At 42.2% G+C, this 11,552-nt stretch overlaps 1 protein-coding gene across 1 annotated transcript in view; it reads left to right on the forward strand.

The window, feature by feature from the left end:
- CSMD2 (CUB and Sushi multiple domains 2) overlaps positions 1 to 11,552 on the forward strand; it is a 308,935-nt gene that overhangs the window by 77,410 nt on the left and 219,973 nt on the right. The window contains 2 exon segments of the mRNA XM_009333469.1: positions 1,936 to 2,130; positions 8,853 to 9,060. Coding sequence (XP_009331744.1) covers positions 1,936 to 2,130; positions 8,853 to 9,060 — 403 coding nt within the window.

Here is an 11,552-nt window from a genome sequence, read left to right on the forward strand (position 1 = left end):
TGACATTGGTAATTTAATTAAATTGGGGTTTTGAGTATCATTACAGAAAATGAAACATTAGTTCTACACTGCTTTTCAACCCATCTGATGTATTTCATAGCATCCCCCCACTTACAAAACCTGCATGGTCATTAATATTTCTATGTGAAAGCTGCTGCTGAACTTCCCAGCTCCAGGTGCTTTGTGGAAGGATGTAAACAGTATTTTGGGAGCAAAGGGAAGAAATCTTGTCTGCCAGAGCTTGTACCTGTCCCCCCGTTGCTGCGCAATGTAAGGCTGTGGGGGGAGCCCGGAGCCCAGCGCTGTGTCCCCCGGGTGCTGGCTGCGCTCTTCTGTGGCTCTGGGAAGGGCTGCTCCTCTGCACACAGACGTGTGGCGAGAGCTTGCAGTCACAGCAGAAAACCCAAGAAACTGAAGCAATGCAGGAGTCAAGATGTACGTGCCACTAAAATTAATCAAGTTTAAGGTGGTAAGGTTGCATTTAATCTGAAAGCGGGTTAACTAGGAAACAAGGTGGTCTGTCTGGATGCAGGAAGCCTAATCCTATATTCATTACAGATTAGTCTTTCATTTCCCTTGCTGTGAGGGGTACTGTCTGCGTATCTGCTGTAGAGAGCCCTCTTAGGGTACCTGAACTCTGCTCAGAGGAGGTAGCCGGGGCTGCTCGTGGGGGAAGGCCTTTACTGGAGGCAAAGCAGGGAATTTTCAAATCCTGATCCTAAAGCACTGTCCCGCAGCAGGACAGAAGGGTGGTGTCTTTGCATCAGGTAGTGTTAGGGATTTATGTTTTATTTCACGTGCTTATGTACAGTTTTGCCTGTATTTTATTCTGATGCATGCTGTGTGTGCTAGCATACAATTTTCCTTTTAATCTTCCTCTTTTTTTTGGCAGAGCTGCAGACTAAACCTCCCTTTGCTTGTAGAAATTCATCTGGTTTTGTTCATGCCCCTGACAAAATTGTTTCCAGTGATAAACCATTACTCAGCTTTGAATGACCACGTTTTCCTTCCTCTGGTGTTTCAGCCTTAATGAAAAAGAACTATAATATGAGGTGCTGCACAAGGGCATGCTTCAAATTTGATTGTCGTTCTTAGTCTTGGTTGTCTTCCTTGGGTTTTATATTTGGCTCTAAAATCATGATTTGAGTGGATCTTTTTGGAGTGTCTTGTGGGAACCCCTAAAGTTTTCTTTAAACTCTCTGAAACGGCTGTACAGAGGCATTGGTTAAGGATTTACTAGCATTTTAGCTGCAACTTCTCCATCTTACATTCAAGTATCCCATGTTCTTTCTGATGCAAACTTTTGTTGGACTATATTTTGCCTTCAGTGGAGCTGGGGCCAACTGCATCTGGTTTGATGCGTATGTGTGAAATCTGGGTTAAACACACAGTGCAATGAAGTATAAATCCCGGTGGGCTGAAACATTGCTCTTTTTGTCTAGGCAATAGTTGCTGATCACAGGTTTTGCTGCCTTCTGTGTGGTTCTAAGGTATAGTGCAACTCTGCTTACATTGCAGGGGCCTTTGAGGTGCCTGGTGAAGGTCTGCTGAAAAATGTTATTTCAAACAGGAATGTAATCTCTGGATTCTAATCAACTGCAATCGTGTTAAATAGAACTGCAGGAGGGCGTAGGAAAGAGGGATGCTTTGGTTTAGAAACTGGTAAAACTGGTCAGGAAAGAGTTGATCTTGTCTCTGACTCAGTAGCTTGGGGAGTGATTTTTGCTTCCTTATATATACTCAGTAGAAATAGTACTTAAATGTTAACTGGCCTAGCAAATTCTGGTGCAATCCAGTAGCGTAAGTTTTGTGGTTATTTGCTCTTTCTGTTTTAAGTGATGTGTTTACTTGGAGACGAGCCTTCCCTCTGGATTCTTCACTTGTCACCTCTGTTACAATGCACTGTCCCTAACCAGAAGCAACTTTCTTTGGCAGTTCTACCAAGTCATACGTGTGGAAATCCAGGAAGGCTGCAGAATGGGATTCAGCAAGGGACAACGTTCAGCATCGGGGACAAAGTGAGATACAGCTGTAATCCAGGCTTCTTTTTGGAAGGACATGCGTTGCTCACGTGCCATGCCAATTCGGAAAACAGTGCCTCCTGGGATTTTCCTCTACCCTTCTGCAGAGGTAAAGTGCTCTCTCTTCATCTGGAACAAGCCACAATGAAACAGGATTTAATGAGCTATTTGGGGTTGGGAAAAACTTCATGGACTGTAAGCTTGGTTTAAGACTTGAAAACAAAATATGATGTAGTTAATATCGAGATTCCTTTTTACTGGATTCCTTAAAGCTGCCAGGGTTTTGGTAATTAATAGGAAGGCTACGAAGTGCTCAAAGTATTCAGAATGCTGCACAGCTACTTTAACTTCAATTTCTTTGTCTAAAATATGTGTGTGTGTGTAGGGGGGGAAGCAGAGGTATTATCCATAAGATAAGGCACCTACCCAAGACCATGCAGGTTTTCTAGATCAAACACTAAACAATGAGACTGGATTTTCTGCTTTCTGCAATGTCAAGCTGGCTTCCCTCGTGGCACGTTCCACAGCAATTCTGGTGCTCTCCCTGTAAAGAACTGTGAGTCGGTGCAGAGGGCTGATGTGCTGTGGGTTGCCAGCAGCGGGGCCGGCAGCCTCAGACAGGGGATGCTATATGGGAGGTAAAATCTGGCCTTTGTTTGAAAAGGCTGGCCAGCTTTCCTGCAAGCCCTTTTGGGGTAGGGAAACTTAGGTTCCTTTATCAGTATAGAGAGCTTCTTGCTAATTCTCTGGGGCCACAAGGGACTAGAGAGTCTGTAAATATACAAGTGTCTGTGTTGTTACACCAAAACACAGTTGCTGCTGCTTTGAAGTCTTTTCCCCTCAATTCCTTGTGTACTTCAGCAGAGCATTTTATATTGATTCTTTTTATTGACTCTGCTTGTGCAATCAATCAGCTGTTCTAAGCTGTAGCATAAATCTTGAATTTAAAGTGAGCAAATATTGTTTGCTTGGTGTGTTTTTAATGCTTGCTTGAATGAGTTACACAGCAGTAATATGTGCTACTTAGTGTATTTCTTGTATGCTTACCTACTGCTTTGGGGCCAAGGGCATTACAGCACTAAGGGAGTGGTTCACACAGCCAAACTGACACTGGAGAGGGACAGCTAGCACTGCCGTTTTAGTATGATCAATTATGATTCGTTGCTTTTCCTTCAAATTAGAACTCTCATTGTAATCTTTTTAAATTTTTTTTCCTAATTTCACTGGAAGTGCGTGCAGGAAAAACATTCACTGAAATTCAACTTCGAGATTATGCTCTTTTTAAAAGAGAAGGAAATTATCTGCATCAATGGACCAGTATTTCCTCCAGTCTGTGACAGCATTTCTCTGATAGCAGCCTTCGTTTGGAGGAAGGCGGTATTTTCTCCTTGCCCTGCTATTATTCAGACACTTGTGTAGTAGACCCCAATAGGGGAGGGATTAACTTCTGACCCCAACAGGTGTTGAAGTTGAGGGTTGGCATCATTGTAATTTTTGTGATCCCACTGCAGATGGAGTAAAAAAATGATTTTTGTGTTTTTGTCTTGAACTGCCAAACTCACTTTTAATTTTAACACCACCACTTCAGTCTTGAATCCAGCAGCGATGATGATGGCATCTGATATACTTCAGAATGGAGGAGTATTCCATTCTATGGTGCTTGCATCAGTGCTGTGTGAATTGCTCTGATGGCAGCAAAATATGTGCTTGTTCAGCTGCACTTCTGTAGCAACGTGCCTGCAGGTTCCTGGAGGTAGCCTCTCCTTTTTAATAGACTTCGTCCTGATCCTTCAAGACTTCACCTCAAGTAAAACTTCCAAGGTATTATTTGGAGGCAGGAACCAGAAGTCTTCTCATGTAACGTTTATGACTTGTTCCAGGAAGGTAGAAAGTGGCAAAGACAGTCTGCAAGTTGACTTCATGAATTTGAAAACCAGCTGCACTCCTTCTACCATAAGTAGGTTTTCAGCAGTCAGACATTCGTGCTTGGCTGATAAACTGGTGATACAGACTCTAGTCATTGCAAGGGGCAAAAAGATTTGCATCCTGACAAACAAGTTTATGCCTCCTTCTGCAGGGAAAATAATGTTTTCGAGACTGCTGCCTGAAGAAGATTATGTATTTCCTTGAGAAAGAAAATATCTTTGTGGCCTATGTAGCTTATAATTAGTTCTATTAATATTGGCTTACTGGTAATTGCCACCCGAAAGTTTGAAATGTATTTGTACGTATTCTTTTATTTTCTAACATAAGTTGGAGATGGGTCATGCTGCTGGGTCAGATTCTGACAAATCGAGATGAAGGGTGCCCTCCAGCTGAGCAGGTGTTAAAATTTCAGGAGCTGCTATCTTGGGAATAGACTTGTCTAATGTCGCTGCAAAGGACAGTGTTTGGTTTGGGGACTCTGCCCTTTCCTCCTTCTCCTCCTCTGCAATATGATGGCAGAGGTATGAGACAAGCGTTGAAAACGTGTGTGTTTCTACAACGCTAATCAATATCCTCTTCTGGTTTCTTTATGCTCTTCTCTTTGTGCTTGTCTTCTGCTCTGTAACATCCTTTTCTACGTATTGGTAGCTTTGTCTCTATTCCAGTCTTCATGCATTGAAATAATTGAATATGCAAAGAAATGCATGGTAGAAAAGAGTAAGAAACAAAGGTGTTTGAGAGCATGTGCCAGGACAGCAACACTTTGAAGGAGTGCTGTGGCTCAGCTGGTTTTTCTTCATATAGGAGTTGTCTGGACCCCCTTTACCCAGCTCTCAGTTTCAAAGTACAGGTTTGTGGTTTTTTTTTTAATAAAGGACAAGTGTAATCTCAATGAGAAAGGAATGTAGGAAAGAATTCCAGATGCAGAAAGAACGGCTTGGTGAAACGTCTTTGCAGAGCCAGTGAAAGTAGCTAGTGCTGCAGCTCGCCTGTGGTTTTGAAAGCACAGTTATATTAAAATTGATTCTTGGACTCTGAGCTAAAAGAGACTATAAATTCGGTCTGCACAGACTCTGCTCTGGTGACTTATGTTTCCTGCTTGCGTGGCAGGAAGGATTAAAACTGTGGTGATCTCATTCAGGGAGCACCAAAGCAGCAGCGAATGACATCTCCATGCTGATCTGCAAAGTAGGAGAGCACGGAACTGGGCGGCAGCTCTGGCTGCCCAGAAGAGAAGCTTGGCTGTGCCTGGTAGACCATGTGTAACTCGGAAATTTGCCTCGAGGACCGAAAGTCCTCAGCGAGTCTGGATCAGACTGTAAAATCTGGACTAAGCTGACATTTATCCCATCTCTATAACGTGTCAAATATCTGGAATGGTTTCCGTATTGCATCTTGTGTGTTTTTACACGCTTTCTGCACAATTGTTCTGTATACGCAGAATGAAATGAGGCCTAGTACTTAATCTAAATGGGGCCTTAAGCCAAGTCCTACAAGTCTAGCTGTATTTTTATCTTGACAGTTGGTATGCTGGAGGCAAAACCCCAGCAGACTTGGAATGCTGTCTTCTGTTCTGTTGTAGCCATGGAAGGAACAACCTTCACCTGTGTCAGTTAATTTCAAATAAAGCAGAATGGTGCATTTGAAGCACTAAAAGAATATCCGGAAACATCTGAATCTGTTTTGTAAATGGCTTTCATGCATGTGGAGAGAAGTCTTGCCTAGATTGTTTGCTGAATTTAAGTAGAACTGATAGGTTGATGATTCTGGTAGGCGGTTGAGTAAAAATTCAGTAAGCCAGCTGAAAAGTTGAGAACATTTGCAAAGCTACATTTTAAGCATATCGAATATGCATAATCTCGTTAAGTGGTCTGTCTTAGTATAACTCAAACAGCTGCTTAGACTGCACACTGCCCAAAATAATTGAAGGGCTGTTCAAGAAGATTTTAGAAGATTGTAGAATATGTTTAAACAGTAACAACGTCTACAAACTTAGGAAGTGTGTATTTAGAGGTGGATGGGAAGGGAATACTTTTTCCATTAAATACCTCTTGCGATGAAAAATTTTCAAGGAATTTAAATTAAAAACTCCCTTTTGATTTTAAAAAATAAAAAGCCAAAACCACCATACCTTTGGCTAGATCTTCAGCTACTGTAAGTTAGCTTAGTCCCTAAAAAAAAAAGAGTCCCCTTGTTTAAGAATTCTAATATAGCATTGAGTCAAAATTCTTTAGCATGTTTCTCCATCCCCTCCTTCTATTCCTTCTAGTACGAGAACGACTTCAGCATACCAGATCCAGTCTCAGGCTTCCCAGACCCCAATAGTAAACGTGGCTGAGAACTTGGCGATAGGAATTGCTTCTTCCAAATCCTTGTTGCATTTGCTCTTGGGTGTGTGTGTTTAAGGGCTCTGTGTAGACCTGAGCTGCACGAATGCGTGATCATAGTGAGAAGCAAGTGTTTGGCCAAGAGCACCTATGCCCTTGAAAGCGGCGTTCGCATACAGAGGTTGGATTGCTTGAAGATGTCTCATGGTAGTGGTGCAGGCCCCTATTTGCAAAGGTACCTTGAATGGTTGCCTAGGGCCAATAGCAGGCAGGCAACAATGATGTTTAACATGTTATGTTGGAGGTATGTTTACCTCCAGAGGGGCAGCTATCTTAAGAGTAAATTGCCCCTTCAGATCCCTGCGCGTTGCTGAAGCAGCTAATGACCTTGCTCCTGCTCTGCCTGCCTTGCTGCTAGGCATGTGATCTGAGCGTTCACTGTCGAAGAGTCTTTTTTGCATCTATTCCTTTCTAGCATCTGCATGGGCGCTTATTCATGAGAAATTAAATTTGAACATACCAGTAAGCTGGTGAATTGTGTTTATCCTGTTTGGCTAGAATCCATTCATCCTCTAAAAAGCATTTTCATTCAGTCTGTCGGAGGGATTTGGAAGTGGCCCTTTTACTTTTTGCATGAACCTTCTTTGGAGGTCCCACTGTGAATCTTGTGGGTGATGCATTGAAGTTTGAAGGATTTCTGGTGTTTGGACTACATGAGAGATCTTTCAGCCTAAATTTATCGATGATTCTAACTGCACTTCAGTGTCCATGCATAACTTGAATTCACTGACAATAGGATTGCAGCAAATAGGTAACTTTGTTGTAATAGAATACCAGGGAATAGAGCATCGAGCTGAGATTTCAGTGGCCTTTTTCAGTCCTAGTTTTGGCTGCTGGAGTGACCCAGAAGTAGTTGCATGTCTGCCTACATGTCTGGGTTTTTGTCATATTTTTTCCTGCCTTTCCTGCTTTCTGTGAGTTCTGCACTAATCAGGAATGTGCCATCCCAGTCTGAGCACAGAAGCAGTTGCAAAGGGCCATCCGTGATCTCCCCTGGGGCTTAGAGGTGCCAGTGCAACATGCGTAGTGTGTTAACGCAATACAAACAGTAAGTTATAGCCTGGGGTGTTCCTATCTCAATCATTTGCCATCAGTCACCAGGAAGCGTGTGTCTGCCTGTGCCTTCTGCTCGTTCGGGTGGCTGGCTGTGCTGGGATAGCAGATGGCCGTGAGAAAGAGAAGTTGGCGTATATGTTTGTCTTCCTTTGTCTCTCAGGTTTCATGAGTTAGAGGCTGCAGGCTTCAGCCCTGCTGATGAAATCTGTTGATAGCACAAGACACTAATTCCTGAAAAGGTCTAAAAGCTGAAGGATGCTCCTGAGCAGCCTTGCAGAATTGTTCTGCCCTTTCCTTAGGTGCTTGATGACCCATTGCACTTAACAGATGTTCTCACCTGTGTTAAACTTCAGTTGGGAAGGGTTTTTTTTAAAAATAGTTTGTAAAGAAAATAAGTGTTTATAATGTAAAACCCCAAGCTCCTTGACTAAAGCATCTGAAATGCTGCTCTGTAATACACGTTGTAAAGTTAACAGGCTTTTCTTAGCGTTCCAAATAAATGTTGAGCTGATGCTGCATGTACAAGCGCAGTGAGCTGCCCTGATGCTAGTCAAATGAATTCTTGGTTTCCTTTATCTTCCTGCCCATGTTTTCTTTAGATCGTCCTCCTTTAATTGCTCTAATAGCTCCTGCTGATAAAATTCAGGTTGTAAAAATGAAAGAACCTGCAGCAAACAGGAGATCCAGTACGTAACCAGGAAATGTCACTGCTACATTTCTGAACGAGTGGTTGAGTTTTTACCACTATGGTTTCAGTAACCACACCCATTTCCTTCAGAAATCGGAGTAAACAAAGACATGTGAGGCAGGTGTGTGTGATACTCTGCTCCTTTTCTATTAGATTTCTGTTAAATATAGTGCTTGTACTCTAAGTCCTGTCGTTCCAACCCTTGGGGGTGTTTCTGTTGCTGATGAAGGTGCTGAGATCTAGGAGTTGGAAACCAACCTCTTCCCCCGTTGTGATAGGAGAGTTTTCGCGTGTCTGTGAAACCTTTCTCAGTCACTGAATTTCTGGTGGTTTTCCTCCTGCTTTGCTGGCTGGACGGATGGAGGAAAGATGCAGAAAACACCTCAGAGGATCCTAATCAGGAATAAGGGATGGAACAGAAAACTCAGGCGACAACATGTGAGGAAGTAGTGTCCTGACAGTGAGACATGGTGGGCTGAGAATCGCCTCCCCAGGGAAGTGGTAGAAGCTGTTGTCACTTGGGGTGTTTAAAATTAGACTAAACAAATCACTAGTAAGTGGACGGTGGGGAATAAGCTGGCACTTGCCAGGAGACACTGGCTGACCTAATAGGATTTTGCATCCCTCAACATCTTTGTCTCTTAATAGTGTGTAAACACACCCTGAGAAAAGCACTGGGGCTTTAAAGCTTTGCTTTGAATTTGGGCTTATTCTTTTTTGATGTACGACTTTGTGCATTTCAGCAAGATCTGATAACTTGCATTCTGTTTCCAGCTGATGATGCTTGCGGAGGGACTTTGCGGGGACAAAGCGGAATTATCTCAAGCCCTCATTTTCCTTTGGAGTATGGCAATAACGCAGACTGCACGTGGACTATTCTCGCTGAACCTGGAGACACTATTGCTCTGGTTTTCATGGATTTTCAGCTGGAAGATGGATATGATGTTTTAGAAGTTGCCGGAACAGAGGGATCTTCACTCTGGTAGGTTACTACTGGCCATATTTCATTGTGCTCTGTACAGACATGTAGTACCCGCTGACGTTTTGTGTGTGCAGATCCAAACTTTATAGGCTGTTTAGAGTGAACAGAGTTTGTGCCTGAATGAGGGTAGTTCCCGGTTATTCCCAGTCACGGGTTGTAGCTGCTACCTTCTAATGAAACTCCCTGGGATGCTTTTTATTTGCTTGGTAAACTTCACAGTGACTATTGTCTACTTTAAATCATATTCTCTGTGATAAGACTTCATAGTGCAGCTGGTTAGACGAAATAAAGAATGAAAAAAACAACCCCAAACAAAAAACCCACCCCAACACTTCAAAACCCAAGAAACCCTGCTCAAACATTGTCGCTCTCAAACCTTGCTTTTGCTAAATTGACTTCTGATTATTGCTAAATATGTTGCTGACAAGTTGACTTTACTGTTAACGAACTTTTGGCAAATGTTTCTACAGATCAGCTTGTCCTTTAGACAGGAGGCTGTGTATAGAATTTCAATACCCCTCTCATCCCATGGTTTGCTTGAGCAACGCTTTCAGAAATACTGCTTTTATGTATAATAAATGCCACATGGATTTTTTTTCCCAATATCCAAGAGCTGCCCGAATGATCAGTGCTATGAAGTCTGAAGTGAGGGCTTGCAGAAGGAATTTGCCATGTTGCTTATGTTGCCTTTATAGTAGAGGACGGCTCTGTCTCTAGTTGATCTTCTGCACTGTGATTGCACTCAACAAACGGTTAAAAGTCCTAACTAGCAGCAAATGGAAGGGAGTAGTCTTAAACCCAACATCCTTCTGGAAGGGAAGAATTAAGTGTTTGAAATAATTAGGTGTTGCCTGGGATTATCATAAATTACGATTATTTATGAGGATTCTGTCGCAGCCACAAATAACGTTAATTTATACTTGCCTGGCAACTATGGGGGAATAGGATTTGAATGTTTAGGATGTATTGATGTGAGAGAACTTGCCATTTACCATGTACTGATTGTTTACTGTTCCCAGGACCCTCTGAAAATTAGATGTTGCTGTTTCATGGGAAAAAAAACAACCTGGTTTTATTAGCATGCATTAATATTTTAGGGCACTGTTAGTTTTTTAGCCATTATGTGCCACAGCGAGGATCAGTCATCTGTGGTATGAGGTAAAGATGAATGTAGCTAGTTAAGAAACATTATTCAGCCTGGAGGTGTTGCCAGTGCAGCACTGTGTCTTGTCGTATCAAAAATAAAACAATGTCTGTCAGAGTGAACCTGCTGGAAAAAAATTAATAAACTACCCATAAACGCAGCATGGTAGAACTTTAAAAATGGCAAATGTGTCTCTGAAATGTAAGCCCTTGGACTTTCAGTAGTACATGTATGTGCAGACACGCTCTTTTAAAAATGAGGTTTAGGAGCCTCTTTTAAAGGTAGTATGTTTTACAGACATCAGGTTTGGGGCCTTGTCGGAGGGAATAATGATGTATTTACCTTCCTTCTTCCCTCTTCCCCAGCAAGTGCCCATTTGCTGCAACTTTAATGATTCTTTTCCTCCAAATGTGTTTTCACTGGGAGTTGGATGAACTCTGCGAGCTCGAACAGCAGTGGCCTCTTGTTTGAATCAGCTGGTGGAGCGGGTCAGGCGAGATGTGCTGTGTTAATGAGTGGAACAGGTCACACAAACATGAATTTCATCCAGGACTCGTAGAAGAAGCTGTTCCTGCTTTTTGAGGTTCATCCTGCGTTTTTATAGCTCCATGAAATACACATGGGCAAGATAAACACACCAGTCAATTCAAAAGGGACCTCATTTAGTATTCTTGAGAAGTAAACTTTTCAGTCCCATAAGTGGAATTACAAAGCGTCTTATTTTGAATTGCATTTTTCAAAGCTAGCCTTCACAGCTCGGAGCCTGATAATTAAATTCAGATGACTCATTTTTCCCATTTTTTAATAATTTTTGCCTGTAGGGGGAAAAAAACTGGAGCTCGTATCTCCTCTTTAAACATGTTGATATGATTCAGCTTGAAAATATAGCTAAAAACCTTTTTTTTCCTCTGTCTATGAAAACATAGTTTTAATTATTGTTAATATGGCAGATAGACTTGCGGCCAAATAAGCCATTCCATTGAAGTGTCTTGCAGCTAAATATTTCATTTCCTAAGCGTTATACTTTTAATCTGGTCCAGACATGTACACAAATAAACAAAATTAAATTCAATCTGGAGTATAATTCATAGGTATTTTCAAGCTGTGAAATATTATATAATGGTAGTATTTACAAGAGCACTAACTCAGCACATTAAGCTTGACTTGGCCTGCACTTACTAAAAATCTCCTGCGTTGTCATTCACCCTCCCCTCTTCAAAAATAAATGCTTTGTTGGTTTTTTGTGTGCCTTCAGCGGTCGCCACAGCGGTATCCGCTGTGCTGCACGTCGATCTCGGCACACAGAACCGCTCCCCGGAGAATCCCGTTACGAGTTTCATTTGGTCCC

The sequence above is a fragment of the Pygoscelis adeliae genome, unplaced genomic scaffold (genome assembly GCF_000699105.1).
Source record: "Pygoscelis adeliae isolate BGI_AS28 unplaced genomic scaffold, ASM69910v1 Scaffold321, whole genome shotgun sequence".
In the NCBI taxonomy this organism is placed as follows: Eukaryota; Metazoa; Chordata; class Aves; order Sphenisciformes; family Spheniscidae; genus Pygoscelis; species Pygoscelis adeliae.